At 46.5% G+C, this 22967-nt stretch overlaps 4 protein-coding genes across 5 annotated transcripts; 2 read left to right on the top strand and 2 right to left on the bottom strand.

Moving 5' to 3' along the window:
• Positions 1 to 169: 169 nt before the first annotated feature.
• Positions 170 to 2464, top strand: LOC128730838 (polypeptide N-acetylgalactosaminyltransferase 35A). Its single transcript, XM_053823918.1, has 3 exons — positions 170 to 290; positions 384 to 2187; positions 2258 to 2464. Exons 1-3 carry the CDS (start codon positions 262 to 264, stop codon positions 2387 to 2389), a joined length of 1965 nt encoding a protein of 654 aa, XP_053679893.1. The 5' UTR covers positions 170 to 261; the 3' UTR covers positions 2390 to 2464.
• A 180-nt stretch (positions 2465 to 2644) lies between these two features.
• Positions 2645 to 12400, bottom strand: LOC128720915 (periostin). Of its 2 annotated transcripts, none has more exons than XM_053814616.1 (9): positions 12133 to 12400; positions 10681 to 10949; positions 9761 to 10058; positions 6176 to 6358; positions 5825 to 6092; positions 5207 to 5738; positions 3669 to 4279; positions 3475 to 3600; positions 2645 to 3400 (listed from the first exon to the last, which is right to left on the bottom strand). In XM_053814616.1, the coding sequence occupies exons 1-9, from the start codon at positions 12237 to 12239 to the stop codon at positions 2900 to 2902; spliced, it is 2895 nt and encodes a 964-aa protein (XP_053670591.1). In that variant the 5' UTR covers positions 12240 to 12400; the 3' UTR covers positions 2645 to 2899. The 2 variants fall into 2 exon arrangements, with proteins under 2 accessions (XP_053670591.1, XP_053670592.1); XM_053814617.1 differs by having other exon boundaries at positions 10681 to 10781; positions 12133 to 12399.
• A 4857-nt stretch (positions 12401 to 17257) lies between these two features.
• On the bottom strand, positions 17258 to 18827 carry LOC128731789 (dephospho-CoA kinase domain-containing protein). Its single transcript, XM_053824930.1, has 4 exons — positions 18716 to 18827; positions 18204 to 18495; positions 17974 to 18107; positions 17258 to 17904 (listed from the first exon to the last, which is right to left on the bottom strand). Exons 1-4 carry the CDS (start codon positions 18825 to 18827, stop codon positions 17738 to 17740), a joined length of 705 nt encoding a protein of 234 aa, XP_053680905.1. The 3' UTR covers positions 17258 to 17737.
• Positions 18828 to 19357: 530 nt separating this feature from the next.
• LOC128723532 (gastrula zinc finger protein xFG20-1-like) lies at positions 19358 to 21521 on the top strand. The gene is made up of 2 exons (XM_053817289.1): positions 19358 to 19510; positions 19575 to 21521. The coding sequence occupies exons 1-2, from the start codon at positions 19358 to 19360 to the stop codon at positions 21519 to 21521; spliced, it is 2100 nt and encodes a 699-aa protein (XP_053673264.1).
• The last annotated feature ends 1446 nt before the right edge of the window (positions 21522 to 22967 follow it).

Genomic DNA, 22967 nt, shown 5'->3' with positions numbered 1-22967 from the left:
TATTGTGTTATTAAATGTGCCGTAACGTCTAGTACCCTATTAAGATTTCCCCATCCATTATGTTTGAATGTTATGTTATGAATCAAGAATTGTCAATTTTGTTGAACTCTTCTTCTTGCAGTGTCAAAACATTCCAATAACAACGGCAGCTATCGGCTAGCAAGGTGTTGAAATACGTGCCGAAATCGGGTGTATCTCATTAATAAAATGCTAATTTCCTAGAGGACGTGGTATTCGGTTGCCGTGCGGCATACGGATGCCATGAGTGAAAAGAGTAGTGCCAAGAAAAGGTAAGTTTCGAAGGTGTACCACTATCTTATGCGCCACCTGTTGATAACATTGCATGACCTTCTTGTTGCGATTGCTGCTTTCGTGTAATACAGAAGCCCCAAGATGACGAGCAAATCATTCTTATGGGGCGTCATAGCGGCTTCACTAACGTGGTCTATCAGCCTCTACTTATACTGGAATCTCATTAACTCCCCGACGAATGACACCGGCGGATCGCGGTCGGTAAAAATCCCGTCATCGGCCAACGGAGTCCAGAGCGATCTGCTGCATTCTGCGTTATTTCATAACAGCATTTTGGACGCACAGGATGAAAAACAACAATACAAAAATGGCAAGCTGATGGAGAAAAGCAAAAGCCTTTTTAAGGAAAAGTACGCGCGCTTTGTCAACGAGAAGGAGAAACGACGCATCAGTCACCGGCTGATCGGGCAATTGCAACCTATCTTACCGAACGGAACAGACGAATTTGGCATGGTGCAAAACTCGGAGGAGCAGTTCATCAGGGACATTGGCTATAGGAAGCACGCGTTCAACGTGCTCGTGAGTAATAAACTTGGCCCGTTCCGGCCAATACCGGACACGCGGCACAAACTCTGCCCGGCACAGGTCTACGACAAGGATTTACCGGTCGCTTCCGTCGTGATGTGCTTCTACAACGAGCATCTCGAAACACTGATACGATCGATTCACACGGTGCTAAATCGCACACCCGCGGACCTATTGAAAGAATTGATTCTCGTGGACGATTGCAGTGACTTCGAAGAGCTAAAGGAAGGCCTAGACGAGGCGCTGCATAAATTGAATGCGCCGAAGGTGCGGCTGTTAAGAAACGGCGACCGCGAGGGTTTGATGCGTTCGCGTGTATACGGTGCCAGAAACGCCACCGGTGATGTGTTAATTTTTCTCGACAGCCACATCGAGGTAAACGTCGATTGGATCGAACCGCTGCTGGCGAGAATCAAGCACGATCATACCATCCTCGCAATGCCGGTGATCGACATCATCAACTCGGACACGTTCGCGTACACGGCCAGCCCACTGGTGCGGGGTGGGTTCAACTGGGGTCTGCACTTCAAGTGGGACAATCTTCCCAAAGGTAGCCTCGAGCGGGAGGAAAACTTCGTAGGCCCGTTCCGTTCGCCGACGATGGCCGGCGGATTGTTTGCGATTAATCGAGCCTACTTTGTCGAGCTGGGCGAGTACGACATGGGAATGGATGTGTGGGGTGGAGAAAATTTGGAAATCTCCTTCCGAGCTTGGCAGTGCGGTGGTTCAATCGAACTACTACCCTGTTCCCGCATCGGGCACGTTTTCCGTAAGCGACGCCCGTACGGTTCACCCGATGGCCAGGACACGATGGTACGAAATTCTCTGCGTCTCGCGCACGTCTGGATGGACGATCACATACGTTATTTCCTCGAGCAGCAACCACAGGCGCGACACGTCGCGTACGGGGACGTCAGCGAAAGGCGCGAGTTGCGCGAACGACTCGGTTGCAAACCCTTCCGATGGTACCTAGACAACATTTATCCCCAGCTCCGCGTACCCGGTGAAAAATCGGCCAACGAAGCCGAGGCGACGCAACCAAAATTTGAACCGTGGCATTCTCGGAAGCGAAACTACGTGGCAAGCTTCCAGATCCGTCTGTCAAACACGACCTTCTGCTTGTCGACCGAGCTGGACAGTGAGAAAAGCCTGTGGAAGAAGGGTTCCGGACTGGCATTGCAACCGTGTCTGCGTGTTAAGCATCAGACGTGGTACGAAACGGAACGATCTGAGCTGGTGCTTGGACAGCTGCTTTGCTTGGATGCACCATCTAGCGCGACTAAGGGTCGCCCGAAGCTGAACAAATGCCACGAAATGGGTGGCGACCAGGCTTGGAAACATCGCAAAACGGTAAGCGATATGATCTCTGGCACAAACAGCCGTAGCTAAGAAGCTAATTTTGCTTTCCATTTCGTTCCAGTCCGGCACACCCATCTACAATATTGCCTCCGGCAGCTGTTTGACTGTGAAAGATATCCGCAAGGGATCTCCTGTGGGGCTGGACCTATGTGTCAGCTCACCACGCAGCACTTGGGATCTGATCATCTCGTGACAATGGGACTGAAGATAAGTTATTTTTGTTTTGTATTGTGAACGTATTTTGATTTTTGGTTCGTTTGGCCAACTTAGCGAATAATACCTTAGATAGGAATTGAAATCAATGAATCACATTCTTTGTGTAACTTACCTCCGTCGTGTATATCATGTTTTCATATTGTTTCGCACTTGATGATTAATGTTTAGAGCTTCCCTCTAAAACGCCAGTTCCATAATTCCCATAAAGTAAAGCCTTCGACACTTTTGTCGTTTAATGCTAACACGTTCGCGTTAAGAGCGAAACGCCAGCAGCTTTTTACTTTTCGTTGTATAAATACAGTAATGTTAGACATATCGTAAAACTATGGCCTTCCTGTGGGGGTTCAGGCGTGCTTGGGTGCACGTTCTGCGCTGCCATCGGGTGGTTCATTGAAATAATTAACGAAACCACCCGCATCGCCTTCGTTTGCCCCAAGTGAAGTGCCTAAAACACTCCTGCTGGATCAGGGTGCACTACCAGCGACGCTTACTTGAACCAGAACGTCAACGGGCGCGTAATGCTACCGAAGCCTTCGAACGGATGGCCACCGTTGGCCCCAGCTGCATCGGTACGTTGCGGCTGCACGTTAATCACGTCATTAATCTCGTGAATGATACCATTTTGGGCCACGATGTCGCACTTGGTGATACCCGCATTCTGCACCTGCGGCCGACGGTTGCGGTTCAGCTTCAGCTGCTGGCCACCGACGGTTTCGGTGGTACGCACAAACGGCCACTCCGACGGGACGATGCCGGTGCAGCAAATCACGTTCGGTAGTACGTGCGCGCGGATGATACGCTCCAGCTCGTCCTGCTGTTGGAGCGTTTCCTGGTACCAGGCGTTCACCTCAAGGAAGACGTCGTTCTTTGGCACCAGCAGGGTTAGACCAGCTTCCGGTGATGCCAGCAACTCCGTCAGGTTGGTCAGACTGACCAACCGCAGGAACATGCTGTACTCTGGGTTAGAGCTTAGCGCTTCCATGAGATTCTGGAAGCGGAATCGAAGGAGATACAGAACGTTTTTTTTTGTGAAACCTCTACTTCACGCCATTAGAAGCTTACCATATTCGGTACGTCCAACACCTTATCGATTTCGTGCACGACCGAACCGCATGTTTCCTCGTCGAAGTGTACCAACCGTGCGCAGTTCACTGTGGCCCGGTTCATCACCGTCTTAAAAACAGGATTCTAAAACACACGAACAAAAGTAGTGGGTCAATGTGCTTAGCTTAAGCTAAAAAACACCCAACCCATACCGTAGTGTACAGATTGACGCGGAGAGTCCGACCGGCCTTGGTGGGAACGGACGTTTCTTCCAGGGCGCACGTTTTGATCAGCGGTTCCGCCACGTGGTACTCGAGGAATTCCTTCAGCGCCGCGTTGCCTCGTAAATTCTCGGGGTGTTCCTTCAGCTGGCGGATCCAGTAGCGTCCTGTTTCCGTCTGCTCGAACGCCTCGTCCGTCGGTACGAAGAACGTCCGGTTCGATAGCCCATCGAATTCGTCCTCCATGCCGGCGTCGGTAATGAGCTGCTTGAACACGGTCAAATTGTGGCTCGCGAGTGTGTTCGAGATCGGCATGCCGCTGTCCGTCGGAAGAACCGTATCGATCACGTGCAGTACACCGTTACTGGCAACCACATCGCTCTCCTCGATCGCTGCCAGCCCGTTAATACGGATGCGCTGGGTCTTTTTGCCTTCGTCGGGAAGTTCGGCCACTTCGCTTTCGGTTGGGACGTGCGTTTTACCGACCATCGCGTACTCGAACTCGAGCCGTTCGTTCAGCATGTTGTACGTCGACGTTTTGACGCCGTTAACGGCGGCCAGCGAGCAGAACGTAATGTCCAGGATGTGATTCTTCAGAATATCTGCGTGATAAACCAAGCGAGGGAGGGGACTGTAATAAAATGGCGTTAATGGCCCCCGGAAAGTAAATTCGGAATTCATATGCACTCGTGATACTCGCTTCTCCCAGTCATTGGAGGGTTTCCTTCAAATGTGTGTGGCTAAAATGGGCCGTGTTGTGCATGCACAAGCACCACACAACGCCCTTGAAAACGAGCCGTGGTAGATGATGTGCGATTTTAAATCGACAGAATTCCAAAACCCACCTGGACTGGAAGCTTATTGGGTGTGCCATATCGGCTGCATTAATCGTTCTTAATTTTATTGAGCCTCAGTGATCGCGTCTCAGTGCAATGGCATTCCAGGGAAGATTTTTGCGTTCACGAAACGAACGACAGTAAAGCATTCTTATGCTCTGTCCAGCACGATCGCGTACATCATCAATCCCTCACACGAATAACAGAATTCGCCGTGGCACTCTACGGCACAAGGGATATGAATTTGATGAAAAATTTACCGGTTTTACGCCATTGTCTCATTACCTACTCGCGCCTGTAAAGCTAATAGAATTAAACGCTCTTATTGTTCGAAGAGCTGGCGACGATCGCGGATCGTGGCGTGGTTGATTTATGCAATTGGCAACAATTGCCTATCCGCCCTCGGTCCTGCCATCCGGACACGGTGGCACGGTCGTCGACAGAACAACTGCACCACGGGGTGCGGTTAGTCACGTTCATTCCGCTCACGTCCAGGCCGGCCGGCAAAACACAATGTGACCCGTAATTGACGTGACGCAAACGCAAAAAGATCCAAAAAAAAGGAAGAACTCCACCCCCTCCTTCGCCATTTAGCCAGCGAGGTGTAAAGAATCGATTTCATCCGGGGAGCACATGCGAGCGATCATTTTGGAGGCAGTGGGTGCCCAACACACACCACACAGAACAACTTACTCATCGCGCAGCCATTACCCGCCTTCAGCTTACGGCGGATGTCTTTGTCGAGCTTTAGGAAAGCGTCATCGTTCGGGGCGAAGACGGTGAAATGCTTGTCATCGCCCTGTTCCCGCAGCAACCGGTCCAGTCCGGTCATCTCAAGGAACGTGCGCATCAGCGTCATATCCTCGCGGGTTTCCACTATGTCCATCAGGGTGGACCGGGCCGGAACGAGCACCCGATCGACGACATGCACGATACCCCGATCGGACACACGGTTCAGCTTCACGAGCGGTGCACAGTTGGCAGTGTACCGGTACGGATGTTCACCATGGGACAAACCCATCATGCTGGCCGGTGGTCCACGCGGGTAGATGTTGATGCGAATGTTCGCCCCCGGCAGGTCCGTCTGGAGCAGCTGCTCGTTGCTCACGTCCTCGATGTGGTACGTCCCATTGACGGTGTGCGCCAGGATCACGTCCCGTGCGGTCATACTCGCGAAATCGATCGCACGCTTAGCACGGGCCATCGGATCGTACGCTACCAGGTTCTGCAAAAGGACAGGCGAAACACACACACACCCATGGCGTCAGCACGCTGGCAAAAGGATCGAGAAATTAGGAACCCCGCACTTACGTTCTCCCACATCTGCTCGGCGAACGCGCTGTACGCTTTGTCCGGGACGACAAACAGCGTCACCTCGTTGTCGAGGGTGGCCTCGAGTCCGCTTTTCTTGAGCGTCCGCAGGAACTCCTTGGCACCGAGCCGATCGACCGTTTCCTCCATCGGGAACAGCTCCAGCTTCTGGCAGTGTGCGTTCGGTGGTCCATTCCGGGGGCGGCCAAATCCGTGACAACACTGTCGCGTAATTTTCTCCGTGCGTTTACGACCGTTGATGTTTTTGCTGATTTTGACGGAAACGAAACCCCGTAAGTACGCGTCAGAGTAACACCTTGTCAGATGGCCTGTGGCTTTTGTTTTACTCACATCGAGGTGCAGATGTATTTGTGTTGCTTTTCGGCACACGACTGTACGTTCAGATTGAACGTGCTGAATCCGTGGAACCCAAAGTTGCTGGATGCACCGGTGCCTTCGTTGACCGACACCTCCTCGTTGTCGTCTGAGTTGAGGTCCTCCTCTTTTTCCTCGCGCTCCGTGCACACGTTATCGCTGCCGCAGGAAAAAAAAGGACATCGGGTGATTTGGTGTTTGAGACTTTAAAAATAATGCAAATTTGTTCTTCCATTTTAACGCAAGAATCAGTGAATGCCCGTATTTCATTCCTTGAGCAGAATTCAGACGAATCAGGACGAGACATTTGCCTGGTTCTGAGATCAGCCTCAAAACCAAAAAAACTCCAGAACGTTAGTGCTGGCCACAAAATTAGCAACCAAACGTGCGTGGCAACGATAAACACAGTAATTCGCTGATTAACGCGCACTTTCCCGCAACACACGCAAGGTTGCGTTGCGGTTGCGGATTTGCATTGTTGTGCTTTTTTGTCTGTTTCTTCTTATTTCTCGACTGTTTGTTAATGTATGCACCTTTACCGGGAAAAACGGCATCAACCCGCTGCGCGTGCTGTTTGCCTTTTGCAAACGTAACGTAACCTGGAACGGGCATAAAACCCCCTCTCGCATCGCTTCACCAGCGAAATCGGGCTAATTTGCGGCATCAAATCCACCCCCGACCGACACGATCTCCAGTTTAAATGCGCTCAAAAACAAAAAAAAGCACCGCCATTTTGTTTCCAGCACACCCCGACAGGGGGCTGCTCTGCTCTGAAAAGCAACAAAGCGTTGCAGTGGTTCGTATCGTGGGAAAATATCTGTCCATTTCCATCCCCTGGGCGGGGGTGCGATAAGCAAACGGCACGACCCGGCCATGGATTTCGAGAAAAACGCGCTCTCAAATCTCAATGCCACACTTTTTGGTGGGTGCATCCGCAAAATGGGGTGCTCAAAGATGTTTTAGAATTGTTGAACCGAACCTTCCGGGCAGCCGGTTGATGGATACCTCACGACTCCAAGGATGACCTGGCCGAGTGCAAGGTGCGATACAAAAAAAAAGCAATCCAAAAAGAACAAATTATACACCTCTAACGCGCGTTTTGATTGCATTCTCAGACGACCGGATGGTGGATTGTTAATTTTTTTTTCTCTCTCTAATGTATTATGCTTCTCCACCAAAAACCACCCCGTAAAGAAGAGGCCGCTCGATCGCTTCATTGGCATCCTTTTGAGGAACAAACCAAAAAAAAACGCGATTCAAAAAGAAGATGAAAACAATGAACAAAGTGGCTCGAGAGAAGCGCTGCTAGTTGTGCATAATTCACGGACATTGCATTACAGCTAATGAAATTCAAACCAATTCGCTCGCGCGTAAATCATCGTCAGCGTGCATTTGCGTCGCGAATACGATTACCAGCAAAGGGTTTGTTGAAGCAGAAGGGAGGTCAGCAGACAACCGATAAGCGCGATGGCGGCGACACCGAATGGGGGATGAATGCGTACTTTGACACGCTGAGAAGCTGCATTTTCTCGTGCACTGATGAGCAGATGAAACGTTTCTCGCTTGCGACCTCGATCTAACCGGCGAAGGATCGTCAGACACACACACACATGTTCTGAATGAGAATCATGGAGTTGTTTTTCTAAGCTTGACATCCGGATCACAAGATGGCCGTTTTGATCTCCAGCGCATAGCAACGTGATTTGCGCCCCTGAAGGGATCGAAGCAAGCGTGATGATTTATTCACCATGCTAAGGAGACAAACCGCATGGACGGTAACATCTATTTAACCTTCTGCTTCGTTTTCGGATTGCGACAACCATTGGATATGCGAGGGATGCTCGAAGAGCCTGGGAAGGAAAGGGTCAATTTGTCTGCACGAGAATGGCCTCTTTTGAATGCGATCGTGCAACGCGATCGACATAGAATTCGGAACGGGGTCTTATCAATAGGGTTGACAAGCGTTTGTTAAGGTTTTTGTCGCTGAGCACCGGTGCCGTAATGCGGAGAACTACAATGTCCGACCCTGACACAAGGGGGATCTGATCTGATAACTTTGCAACAGCGTTTTGCAGTGTTTTTAATGATGGGATCTACAATCTCCGGTGATCGTTCAATGAAAGGACAAGGATAAACCCTCTTGCTTGGCAAAGAAATCCACAAAACGCTCCACTGAAACATATGCCGCCGAAGATCGAAAGAAGTAGTACATCAGCCGCTGGCTAGCTGGCGCGACTTGCATCAAATTAAATTAGATTCCAGAGCGCAACGGAAAGCCCCCGACACTTGCAACACCAGTATCTCGGGCGTAAATGTGCGATCGCGAAAACTGCGCTTTACACATAATTATCTGCTTGTGAAAGCAGGGCTGTTTGGGCCGCAGCTACGACATGTAACGACTAATTGTGGTCTCATAAACCGACCTGTGTGTTGTATCTAAAACCAACCACCCATCGATAGCTGGCACAATAGACCTTTACGTGGGTGTTTTGTTATGGCCAAAAGAGGGGCAAAACGGAAGATGTAAAAAAAAAGAAACCCCCGTCAAAATTCGTATCAACGGCGAGTTTTCTCATGAACGTTTCTGGTTGTAGAGTGACCTTCCCACGGGCTCGAAAATGCGATACGATCGGAAGTACGCCGGAACACAATGGTGTAAGGTCGAATATACATATTTTCCATTTTTTTTAGGGGAACAAACGAACTCAAACTAGCTCAAACCCTCTACCGACCTACAATCCGGTTTTTTTTTGTCTGAGTTGGAATGTTTTGTGCAAATTTCTCTCGCCTTAGCATAAACCCAGAACCTCGTTAATGTTTGATGTGGTTCGGTTGATGAGCAGGTCATTTAGGTGTCATTGTTTTCCCGACGTCCAATGACTCACCAGCACCGGTCCCTTACCATCAGGGGATTAGTGATCAGGTAAAGAGCCTGGTACACTTTCTACCTATTCGGAGAGAGTCCGATAACCGGCTAATGACGTCTAGACACCTAGGTCATTTCGAGCGTTTTATAAAACCACCACAAAACTGATGAGTGAGTCAGCAGCCATCACCCGTTTGGCTGGATTCTGCCCTTTTTGAGCGAAAACCCCACGAACCGATCGATCGAATAGAAAAGGGAAGTCGCCGGAAAGTGAAACGCCTTTCACCCCCGTGACACTTGGCATGCTGACGAATCGAACAAACATTTAAACAGCAACCAGAACAAACACACCCACGTTGCTGGGAGATGTTCCACATGGCGAGTTTTTGTGTGCACTTGCAACGGTTGCAGTTCTTGCAATGTGCACCGGAGGTGTCCAAAGATGCACCGAGCATTGGCCGTAACCGTGTCAACTGTACGCATTCAACCAACCATGGCGGCACCTACTTTGATGCAAATGATATTGATGTCGACGCATGGTCGCCTATGTCGACTCGCGATGGATGAATGTCGACACAGTTTATGCTTTCAGACGTCAGACGCTACGATTCTCATCTCGGAGTGTTCTGAGCCTTTTTTACCTATCCCTGCAACATCACTTTCGTCTTGCACGCTATCATAAACCCAGGACTTACCCTTTCCACCACGGACGGTTAGCTTGGGTGTCGAAAAATCCGAATCCTGGCAGTCCACCGGCACCTCCAAAGAAGCTCGTCTCAAGCGGCGTGTTGAAGAACGAGTTGAAATGATGATGGAACAGCGAACTCGCATCAAAAGCCGGAGGTTGCGATCCATCATCAATCTGCTCCACGTCCGGATGGGGATGACCGGCCGATGGTGGTCGGTAGGGTGGCGTTAAACCTGGCCGATGGGGGTGTTGTCGATCATCCGGATTGGGATCCAACACGTCCACGAGCGTCTCGGCGTCGGATTCTGCGAATGGAATGCAAGCGGCAATGAGCAATCGAACCCTCAAACGAAGGAGAGGCACCCCTTTCGAGAACATGGCACGATTTATGAACCGCAACCCTCCATCGGTCGTCATATTTCACCGCAGAATGGAACGCTTTGTACTGACCGGGCTATTGAGGGTTGGATGTCACGTTGAACGGGGATATTTATGGGCGCTACTTATTAGCCTCGGTTGTGCATCGTGCTTATATAATCCACCGATGTCCTCTTACGTGGGTGCGGGTTCACAGACAGTGTATTTTCAGCGCAATAAAACCACATAAACCTTTTCAACCTCTACTGCTCGTGTTCCGTGTTACAACGGCAAACGGAAAAAAGAGCCCATATTCGGAAAAGTGGTTGTTGTTTTTTTTTAGAAGAAAAATAAAACCAAAAGCTTCATTTAAAACCTCACACAAGTTCAATGCCCATCGAAGGGCACTGAAGCGTAACGAAAGGTTTCCACCGTGCTTGACCGCTGAAAAACCCGCCGTTAATCAACACCTTGCGAGCTGCGAGTGGAAAGGCTGGGTGAAAAATCTCAAAAACAGGAGCCTCGGAACCCCACCTTAAAGCTATTGACGCCCCCCGAAACGTTACTTACCCAACGATTCGCGGTTTTGGGCATGGTCGAGCCCAACCACGCCATCGATCGTTGCTGTTTCCCGATCCGGACCGGCGTACGATCCGATACCCGCCGGTACCCTGGAACGGCGATGAGGATTGATACGGTCAGGGTCATCGATATGATGCAGCATCCGAAGGAACGGGTTGACATCGGTCGCAACTCGCGACAGTTTGAATTGTGCCGGCCAATCGGCCTCACTATCGGCGAAATATCCCGGCAATCGGAAAATTTCATCCCCTAGCGCACTATGGGCACACAGGGGTGTGGTGGCGAGGGGGGTGGGAGAGGGTCATGTCCGTTGGCCACGGCATCCGGTTTAGTGTGTCGGGTGTGAGTTTTGCGTATATATGTGTGTGTGTGTGTGTTCGTGTGTGCGAATGCAGGTGTTTTATTTACGTTTTTCCAACCCAACCCCAAGAAGCCACGTTTGTTGGTGTTAGGTGAAACGAAAATATAATAAAAAAAAAGAAGGAAGAAACAAAAAACCAAAACCATTTACAACAATTACACATTTAGTTGCGACCGGCGATGGCCGCTTGGTTAAACAAACTCCTCTTGGTTAAATGACCCCCCCCCCTCCCCCTGCGGGAATGAACGGGAAGGATGTGTTAAAATTTGGGAAATTCCAAACCATTTCCGGGACAGGTTTAAGCATTGGGTGGAATTTTGGAGAACGCACAGCAGAGGTAAGAGTTTTCGCGTTTACAAAATGGAGACGGTTTGGGAGGGGCACACTTTCGCGTCGCGGACGTGGGATTGATGCTAGGCTTTTTTTCTGTTTGTTTTACCAATCGCCATTTGTTTTACCCTCTTCTCGCAAATTTCTATTCAAAACCGCTCCAGAACAAATTCATGCCTTGCCTTGCCAACGAGCGCAACTCGGTCCCGGGTCGCCATTGCTATGATTGAATAATGAGGCCTCTTTTTAACATTTCGTCGATCGGGGTGGGGGCGGAGAGAGGATGTGCATCTTCCATCACCTCCAGTGGCTATCCACTCGCGGCCACGATCGTGTCAACCACGTTACCAGTTAAAGCTTCTCGAGCAATTGAATTCCCGAGGGCACGCGCGCGGTTCTGGCCACCGGAGGAACTTCTACGCAGAAACTTCTAGAAACCTGCGGGCAAATCTTCCCAACTCGAAACAGTGGAGTAACGATCGTTAGAAGCAATAGTCTCCCAGGGACCGACGCTCAACGCACACGGCAATTACAGAGCAACAATTAACGTTCGCTCAAACGATCGCTTCGACTGGATCGACGATCGACGATAATTTGTTTCCACCACCGCACGCGAAGGAATAGCACGATCGAGAAGAACAAGATGAGGCGATGGCGGGTTAGCAGGGTTGCAGGTTAAGGATGGCAAGGATAGCTTCCGCCTAACGGTACACCGGTGGCAAAAGGAGGAAAAAGAGAGCTCAGCTTACTCGAAACAGGTCACCGAACGGGCGGTGGCGATCGTCAGCAACACCAGCAGCAATCCGAATGGAACCCTTGCCAGGGGGCGGCGCGGGATGGTGGTGTGTTCCACCATCGCGGTGATCGTAAGCGATGCGTTCGGTGGAGTTAAAAAACACAAAACTTAAACAAAAACAACCACACAGTTTGCACTTATTTGCTCGTGCACAAACAGCTGAGCGCAAGCGATCGTATCTTCACACTACGCACTCTTCCCTGACGAGGCGATCGCGTCAGCGTCGCGGTTTCTGTGCTTTTCCGTCCTGACGGGAACGGCGGCTACGACGAAACTAACGATGGGCCCTGCGGGTGCACCCGTATTTATAAGTTCCCACCCCGTTGGTCCGTTAACTGACGCGCGGCGGTTCGCGATCAATGGCGGCGGTCGCGATCGGTACCCGAAGGAAGCACACACGGTCACGTCTCGGTTGGTGGTTGTTTGGCCATCGTAAACACCGCAACAGATGTTATTAGTATTGCTATTATTATTATGATTGAGTTTGTGGACGTAGCCGGTGCGGTAGGGCGTGCGGGAAGCGCAAAAGGGGGAACGATCAGTGATCGCGACGAAACCGCGAGAAGAAGAGCATAACGATCCCGGTTTACCAACACAGTCGCAACTTTCGCTTGCTGGCTCTACGGCACTGAGAAATTGCTTTTTCCATGCGCGGTCTGAAGTGGGAAGAGAAAAGAAATACTAACCAACAAACTGTGCTGCTTTTTTTTCTGGAAATTTCACCCTCTTTCAGGGCGTATGGTCACCACCGTCGCGCAGGATGCTACGTGCGAGGGTCCGTGCCTTTCTCCGGTGCGTTGCGATTTGTTGTTCTACGGCGCTTCTGATAAGCCCAAGAAGAGAAGAACGACGAAGCAGAGGAGCGAAAGCCAAATTTTGTTTTTATTTTGTTTTTTATTTTTTGGGGAATGTAGCTGACGTTTGGGCCGGTAGGAAGTGGAACACTTGCAACAGGTTGACTACCGGAGAATGGCCGTTGAGTTGCTAACGAATGGAGAAATTCTTTTACTCGAGATATTCACTTCGCTGTACGTTCGAAGATAAGAAGTGTAGCATTTTCTTGCTTCGAGTGCGTTCTTTTCAGGACAAGTCAGCTGTAATGTGGTGAAACTTTACCTTTGCATCAAATAGCACATGCATTGACATTAATGCATCAATAGTCGATAATATCACATCGAGCGATCATATCACATTGGTTTGATCATTTGGAGCAAGTAAGTATATACAAAAAGATGGCTGTTTGGCAAAATTGGATTAGGAAGGATCCAATATTCTAGTAGTCGATGAATCATTTGAAACGTATCACTATGGCAATGGATCGGAACATATCACTATGGTAATGTGATTGTTTTCTTTTCTTTTATGCCATCCAAAGCGAGGCTCTCGTACAATATCCTCAAAAAGGGACATAAAATTGGGTCCATATCTAGTAACAGATTCAGGAGCAACCCTTGCGTGATCTCGCTTAGCTGGAGGAGGATTATCAAATTTTGCTAACCAACACCGTCCAAAACTAACAAACGAGCATGAGCCAAAGATGCTGCATTCAGTCGGAGCAGCTCCACGCATCCTTCTCGCTTCCACGCATTTACCAAAGCTGATCGCTCTCTCTCTTTATCATTTAGCGTTATCATTCCATATCGATACTCTTTTTGGTGCTTGGTTATCTGCATTTTATCTCCCTTGCTCTCGATCGCTTTTGTTCTAACCGCACTATGGGATCTTCTGTGATGGGTAATCGATCTTAAATCATGTAACTCCATACATAAACTTCGTTTTCAACAAAACAAGAAGAAAGTTTGCGCGTGATAAACTTCTGTTTAATATAGTAATCTTTCTCATGGCGTAACTTAGTAAGAGGCATAACTGAGTAACTTTGTTCTACGAAATCATCTGGTAAGAAAGCGTTGAATAAAACCTTTGTCAGTTTATCACACATTCTTTCATAGTTCAGTGATAATCAATAGATCCAGTCGCATTGCTCGCCCATGAACAGGTGAGAGAGTATCCTTTCTCTTTGTTTTGGCGCCAACCTTGTTTCACCCACACACAGTGGGCACTCCCATGCAAGCACTGCACGTTGGGCATTTAGCGGGATAAACGTGAGAAATCCAAAATCGGACATTTATTAAAAAAAACATGATTTTACATGGTTTTTTTTTTCATACGTTCGCATTTTTTTGATAACGTAATCGTTAAAAAATTGAAACATGTTTAATTTTATAACAACAACAACTGAATTAACTTTCCCAAACAGTAATGGTTATAAGTTTTTGATTTTTAGTAAAGGAGAAAGAAATATTAAAGTTAGCACTCGTAAATATTTGTGGCTTTGAAACATGAAGAAAGATCATATGGCGGCTATAGGTTGTAAGAATTTGAGTCTACCGTTTTAGACGTTTTCTTAAGCATGAATTCCTTCAGATTATACCGAGCAATGAATGAATCCGTTCAAGAAGACATCAGGGTCCGCAAGGTTTGACCGTGCCTAAAGATAGGCGATACATTTATGATAGGTAACCAGACAAACTAAACAAGGAGCACGGTTATTGTTTCATCTTGCTGTAAGTCTTCCAAATCATAGATAGTTTTTTCAATGTTCGAAACGATATATACGTTGGACTCGTGGGATAGGTGATATGAATGGGGTACATGTATTGCTTTATGATTATTGTTGATAGGATAAATGTGAACTTTCTTATACATTTCTTGTTTTAGCCGTGGAATGCTTATTATTAGTATTGGTTCGTTATTACTTCTTGCAAATTTTGTTTTGGTATACGTTAGTGCTTCGATAGCGGTATGTGCAGGAAGCTTATTTTTCTGAATATCTATCATTATTGTATCCAGTTCAGTTCGACTTAATAATCGTATATTAGTTACGCCTAATTTTGCTTTGTGTTGAACTGTTTGTTTCTGTTGTGTTTTGTGATATCAACTTCCATGGGGACTGGTAAGTTGTTTATTGATACTTGTAGAAAATGATTAGATTGAGGAAAACGGTAGTTTGGATTGTAATTTGGAATTCGTGGATGATACATATTTTAAGGAATGTTTTGTGGGACTCTGTTTTCTGGTTGCACAACTTGTCTCGGATGTGTGAAATGTGTTGGTTTGAATTGATTAACGCGATGTTGGGCAGGTGGGTTGTATATGTCCAGATCTACAGGTTTTGGAATTTTCAATATTCTCTTGTCCCAAAAGGGGACTGATCTCATGTCCATTTTATAATAATCTAGACAATATTGAAAAGCACTGCTCAATGATTTGGGGTTGTAGTTTTTCAATAAGAGGCTAAGCGTTTTTTCTAGTCCTCTAATGAAACAGCCATAAGTTTTTTTTAGAAAAAGCATTAATGTTTTGCACTATTTGAAGCATACTTGGGGTCAAAATGAATTTGAGTTACTATGCCAGTTTGGAGGTCATTGACTCTACTGAAATAGCTACTAAGCGATTTAGAAGCTCTTTTTCTGATTATTGTTAGTTCGTGATCAAGTGTCTTAAGGTCTCTCTCATCTTTATAATAAAGGAGGAGGAGAGTCCGTTTTATCGAATTCCAATCGCCTGCTAGACAGTTGGAATTTAAAACATCCGCTGCTTCACCCCTGCTAAATTTATATACTCCTCACGAGTCATAGGATTCGGAACTTGGGTCGTGTTCAACATTCTGTTTTTAGGATTGTCGGTTGCTATAAGAATTTTGCTTTCTGCTAACTACCTGTTAATTTCTTTCGATATTTCTTTTTGATTCTTGCTAACTTTAACTTTTTTAGAACTTGAACTCGTCTAAATACTTATGTTTAAATCACTAACTTACAGATTCGATAGCAGCAAACAGTAGTTCAACAGCATTATCTGGTTAAACTCCGATCGCTGGATCCGTCTACGAGAAGTGTGTTGTTTCTTGTTGTACGTCCAATCTTCAGGTTTTCCTTTTTGGAGTGGTGATCTCCTACTGGGAGCCATTGGCTTGATCCGAAAGAGATGTTCCGAATTTGTTCCGTATCGTTGTATGAAATTTTTTCGCTATCCCACAGACACAGCTTGTGCAGGTTTCACCTCACTTTTTATTCGGGTCCCACTGAATCGGGAACACACTGAATGACAGTTAAAGAATGATTCTTTATTGAACATAGCTTCTGTTTTATACGAAGAAGGTGGGAAGGGAATTGATGAGCCGGTAGAATAGATTTGGGTTCGCGCAAATATGCAGCCAAAGAGCCATCGAAATCGTGTGGATTTTGAGACCGTAGCGAGCAATGATACTAACAGGCGATCATGCGGCAAAGAGGCTGCATGCGTTCGATCTTATCGGCGATCAGGCTGTCCTGTTCCCTCATCGACAGGCCATCGGCCATGGCTCATCACACCGATAAGCCGATCGGCCATGATACTTCCCCCAAGTCTCCTCCCTCTTCACATTGTGCGGCAAAAACATTGCACCGAGCAGAAGTGAGACCGCTAGTACCCCTTCACGACTAGTAACTACTACCTCTTCGGTGTTCTGCGATCCTGTTACAAATCTCAACACTTTTAGCTCGTTTCGTTCGTTCGGTGGATTCAACTTTTTCCGCGTTCTCTTCCAAACCATGTTTAAACCGAGATTTATTCAATCGAATATGGACTGTTCTCACTTTTACCAGTAATCAACAAGCGGTGAATGGAAATAGTTTAGGTTTTGATGAGAAAAGGATTTAAAAAAACCTTTTCTAACAGAATTATCAAAAAAAACAATCAAAAACCTTTGACTACCGTTTTAGTGTTATAATTTTAGTATATTGATCCCAAAACTAATGATCTCAGAATTACCGAAAAAAAACTCGATCCGGATAAAACTGCTATTAGTAATTATTAAAACTTTGGTTTTCAATTGGCATTATATATTTCATTTTCGTTTCTTATTTCAAATTCTTGCAGTTCTTGTTCTAGTTCTACTAATAATCAATGAATCCAGTAGCGTTCCGTGTCTCGCAGTTTGATGGCGGTCGAAAACGTTTAATAAGGTTCTTAAAATTAAAGTTTCCTTCACCATTGGTGGAATATAAATGATAAACACACTAATGATTTTGTACGGCTTATGTAAACCCTTATTTTTTATTGTATTTCGTTTTCTTTGCTTCGCAACACCGAACAGTCGGAGGCGAATGAAAAGCGTGCATTTTTAGATGCATTTTACACACATATACCACGTACCCGTGCAACGCGAACACATAAGTTGTCTTCTTCTTCACTATTCGATCTGCAAATGCGATTTGTCTTTCTGCATCTTCCTAGGGAAGACGCGCGTACTACTATACTGATTGCTCTATAAATCTCATCGGGGAGCGGGCAAGATATTTACACGCGACATTAAAAGTTGCGTAGGTAACAGGATAAAAAAGCTGAAAATGTAAGCACTACACAATAATCACCGGGGGCCAACGCGAGGATGAAAACATTAAACAAAACAATACGATACATTAAAACATCGGAACCCTATGGGTGTGGGAGGATCGAGAGGTATGAGACCGAAATCGGTCAACCGGATGTTGATCACAAGCTGGGCATGCGCGAGGCGATCAGTTTGCAGCGAACCACTTGTACTTGTAGTTCAGCAGCCACGCGATGCTGGACACGAGCAGAGCCGCAGTGGCGAAGATAACACCCCGAATTTTCCAGTGCTGGTTGCTGTCCTGCAGGATGGAGAGGATTTTAAGCGTTTGCTCCTCGGTATCCCTCAGCGTGCCTGCGGGTCAGAGAAGAAAGCAAATGGGGGTAAAACGTACTACTTTTGCAAACGGAACTGGCGACCAACCTGAGTTTTCAATCACGAAGTGAGATTGCTCACATTTCAGCTCTAGTGGCATCTGTGCTTTGATGCGTTTTTTTGCTTCTGCCTCGCTGTAGTGACTGCGGTCCATCAGTCGAGTGACCTGAATATCTTCCTCGCTAGAACGAATCAGCGAACATTGAGATTAGTTAACGATTTTTTGATTTTATTGTAACGTCCTGTAGGCAGTGGATTCCTGCAACCGCAATACGCACCAAGTGACGGTTATGATTTTGTGGATGTAGCTCAACATCACCCGAATTTCGAACAGCAGCGGAAGATCAAGTACTACAAAGTTGTGCCCTAGAAAGAAACTCTTAATGACCTCCTTATAGATGCAGCGATGAATTTCGGGATGCGTGATTTCGTTCAACAGTCTTCGTTTCTCTACGTCATCGAAAATAATGCGCCCCAGCGCCTCTCGGTTCAGCTCGCCGCTGTCGTGGAACACGGTGTCCCCGAAGGTGGCCTTTATTTTATGCCACGCCGGTCGCCCCGGTTCGACAACTGGAATATATATGCGTAAAAAAGGAAAACAAATCATCAGCTTCCGGCTTTGTGTCGCTGGAACAGAAGTGGACGATCGGGACTGGCGAGCGACCACTTATTTGCTTATGCAACTGATATGCTAAACGAAACGCCCATCAACCCCACGCTGGCCCTCACTGGGCTAGTGCGCTCGGTGTCAACGGCCCGCGTAGCGTTCCGCTGGAAACCGATAGTGTACCTTGGCGGGCGATGGCATCGGCATCGATGACCGGAACACCGTTATCACGGAATATCTTCGTAACCGTGCTCTTTCCGGAGGCTATGCCACCGGTCAGACCGACGAGAAACATTTCACACCGTCTGACGCGTAGATATTACCACCCGATCCAACAACTGTGTAATGTTGGTGGTTCGAAACGTGGCTATTTGCGTTGGTTGGACGGAAACGGTACAAGCACGGGGTAAGCTATTTCCTAAAAACCCCCTAGTTGCTCGCAGTTTGCTATTGCGATTCACTAGCCGATAATTACTTTAGTTAAGTGGAAAATTGGACAAAAAGAATTCACTAGCCAACCCCACAACACACTTGCTTCCAAAATCCGCGTGAAGGCTGCTGTCAGTTGACAGATGTGGGCAATCGTGTGACAATAAGCAGAAATATAATCAAAACAAAATCAGCTGTCAAAACAAGGATAACTGCGGTTTGTGTACATTTTTTTTCTTCTATGCTCGGTAAAAATGTTTACTTTCAACTGCGATTCAATTTATGTATATAAGAGCAAATTCTGAAGCTAGTCAGAGCCACTAAGCGGTGTATAATGAACAGAAAAATTGTACTAAAGTTGATCTTAACATAAAGTGTCTGTTTTTAAACTGCAACATGTGTCCCAAGGATAAAATGCAGTTAGACGCGAGGCGGTGCAAATGTTGCGGCGAATGCACAAACGACTTGCGAACCATCAATCAGTGCGTAACCGTTGCCGGAAAGAATATTGCCATTTGGAAAATGATGGAAATTTTCCAGCTCCCAGAGGTATGTAAAAAACGAAAAAATCTCACCATACATCTAAAACTTAACCTTCTACCGACGCTTACAGGACTTTAGTGTGGCTCAGGATGAAGACATATGTGCAAAATGTTTGGAGAAGCTTATATGTTGTTATCACTTCTACGATATTTTCGTTGCTGCTATGGTCCAAATGAAGGAGACCACCGACAATTCCATCCCTGTACAGGTTACTGTCTGTCACTGCAGCTTCTGCGAAATGTCGTTCACAACCAAGCAGGAATACGAGAAGCACCTAAAATTGCAACATCCCTCCAGCTCAACGTACCTGTTCTGTGTGCCATGCCAGCGGTCGTTTAAAACCACTCGCGGGTTATTGCAGCATAATGCAATGTACCATGAGTCGAAGGAAACATACACGTGCCACATTTGCAATCGGTTGTTTATCACCCAGACCAACTATCAAAATCACATGCGCTATCATCAGGACTATGTTTGCAGCTTTTGCAATGGTGGATGGAATGGAGAACCGAAACTGCTCGATCACGTGCGTACCGTTCACGCAGATAGGCAATTTGTTTGTCGATTCTGCGACAAAACGGAGCGACTGAAGAAATGTCTCAACAGACACCTCCGCTCAGTGCACCGCCAGATGGCTAATCCGTATTTTTGTGGCCACTGCGGGAAGGACAGCTCATCTTTCGAAAGCTACGAGTTGCTTAAAGATCACTTGCAAGGGCAACACGCCGAGGACGAGAATAGCACTCCGGAGAAAGATTCATACGAGACGTTGCTGAACGATTCTCTGTTCGCGAAAGAGCTAGTACCGCTGGAGTTTCATGAAGCGGATGGAATCGATAAAGAGCAGGATCTGTTCCTTCAAAATTTTCATCTCATCCGTAGCATCCATGAAAAACACGGAACATCCACGCCACACACGGAACAGCGTATCGATCGTAGGATGGTGCTGGAGGACTTTCTTGATGAGGCATTCGAAAATGATGAAATATGGAAAAAGTACATCGAAATTGGAGAGGAATACTTGATAGACGATTACGATTTCTGCCTTAAGGGAATTGTGGGAAATTCGCAACAAGAACCGTACAAATATCGATGCCCTAACTGCCAACAAGGCTTTCAAAAGCAGCTTCATTTGACCGTGCACCTTGCGGAGAGCCACAACGTAGCCAGTTTGGTGTGCAATGATTGTGGTGCTAGCTTTACACACGTCCAAAATTATCGCACCCACCGAAAGGAACACATGAAAGAGAATGTGCGCTTCCGCGAGAATAACATTCCCGAAGTGGAGGAGGCGCTATCGCTTGTTCAAAGCACCCCACTGGGCTACACGATCCGCGAGGAGGAAAATGGGTATCGATTTACTTGCTGCTATTGCGATCGAAGCTTCCAACGAAAGCACAACCTCGAAAAGCATAAATGTCGGTCGAACAAACGCCATGGACCAACTGGGGCCGGAATCGATGGCGAAACGTCCCAGATCCAGTGTGCACACTGCCAGTTCCGAACGTTTTCGGCCGAGGAGTTAGACAAACACCAGCGATCGCACCAGTCGGAAGTATCGCCAGTGGATGAGCAGGAAACCATCTACTGTCTGCTGTGCGATCGTCGATTCAGCACCACCAACGGACTGAAGTATCATCTGAAGCGCCATACCGGGATCAAAGCGTTCACGTGTCTGTACTGTGGAAAAAAATTTACCGCCAACTCGAATCTGAACGCACATATCAGGAACGTGCACAGCGAGCGGAAAGATTACCAGTGCGCCGAATGTACCCAGTCGTTTACGACAAAAGATCACCTCAACAAACACCAACGATCACAGCACCGACAGGAGCGACCATTCGCATGCGGTGAATGCGAAAAAAGCTACATTCAGCGATCGCATTTGAACGAACACGTGGCCGCGTGCCATCGGCAGGATCGGTACCTCTGTAACACCTGCAATGTTTCGTACGGTTGCAGAAGCTCCTTGAAACGTCATCACCAGCAGAAACACGGCGCATCCAGCATGGCTTGAAGATGAAAAAAGAAAAGAAGTGTTCAAAATAAATTGGTTCATTTTTCATGTACGTAATGGAGAGCGTTGATTCCACGGCATGGTACATTCACACACAAAAAGCTTGTCTTTCTTTCCTCCGCATTAACCGACGCATCAGAGAGTGCAGTAGTATATTGCGCTAGACAAACGAGTGTTGCGTTAAATTCATTATATTTATGCGTTCTTATACTCATTCATTTTATGGTTCTCTGGGTTAAATAGTTTATTTTAAATTACGGAAATGGTTTTCTGGTTGCAATAGCATAAACAAAATGCCGCCGGGCACGCATTCCTTTGCAATCTGCTCCATTCGTTCGTAACCACTTGTTCACTGCATTATATTTTCGCGCAACGTTTGCTATACATCTCGAATGACTACGTTTTGTTTTATCGTGAACATTTCAATAATCGTTGAATAACCTAGTAGTAAGCAAACTTTGCGAACGGTTCCGTGTTTCCTCGCAGCAGAAATATTAGTATTTACGAAACACACTAATTTGAGCGATTCACTTGCTTACTGGATTCTTGGATTGAGATGATTTGCCGGTGATGCCGGCGTATTGTTATGCCTACGAGATTTTGCTTTTTCACAAACACGAATGCCACAATGTGTCGCTTGGAAAGCTCAGGAAGAGCAGATGCATGATTTATATACAGTGAATCTACTTTCATAGAAAATATTTCGGGCCGGCCTGGAACATGAAAAGGGGTTTTGTTCAACGCATAAACATCTTTTTAAAAATTACACAACAATAAAAGATTTAAAAGAGATTATTAAGACGATTTAAAAGCAACGGAGATACTTTGTTCATAAATGATCATATAACTATGGTTGTTTTTCTCTTTTATGCTATAAAATATTAGGTACCGTAGGAGTAATAATCAACGAACGTTTGAAACTGAATTCGGCAAAAGGGACTTGCAGTAGGGTGTTAATTCCACCCTTACTGAGAGGCAAAATGATCTACACAATATAGCAAAATAGAGAGTCGGTTGTTCAAATATGATCGTTTCCTCTTTTCTTTGGTTTGTGTAGAGGTTGCATTGGAGCCAGTATATATTATAGCTGCTTTAGTCTGCCGTTAATTGCCGTAAAAATGATATAATTTACGTAGGATAAAATCGATAAAGGACATTACGGTGAACAAATAAAAGAACATACAAAAGGCAAGTGAACGTAGAAATTCACTATGAAATAAATTTAGCCCAAGATTCGATCTGTTTCATTTGAAATGATCCAAAATGGATTCGAGCTGTATATATATATCACAACAAATACACATGGAATAATAGCAATTGATACTTAAACTAATCATTAACCGAATTTAGATGGTTATGTTAATCAAAACGTAAGCATTGTGGAACGGGATGCAGGAGCATCATAGATATACATATTGTACCATTACGCGACGATTTCGTTCGAAT

This window comes from Anopheles nili, chromosome 2 (genome assembly GCF_943737925.1).
Source record: "Anopheles nili chromosome 2, idAnoNiliSN_F5_01, whole genome shotgun sequence".
Taxonomy (NCBI): domain Eukaryota; kingdom Metazoa; phylum Arthropoda; class Insecta; order Diptera; family Culicidae; genus Anopheles; species Anopheles nili.
This window is presented reverse-complemented; position numbering and strand designations above follow the sequence as displayed.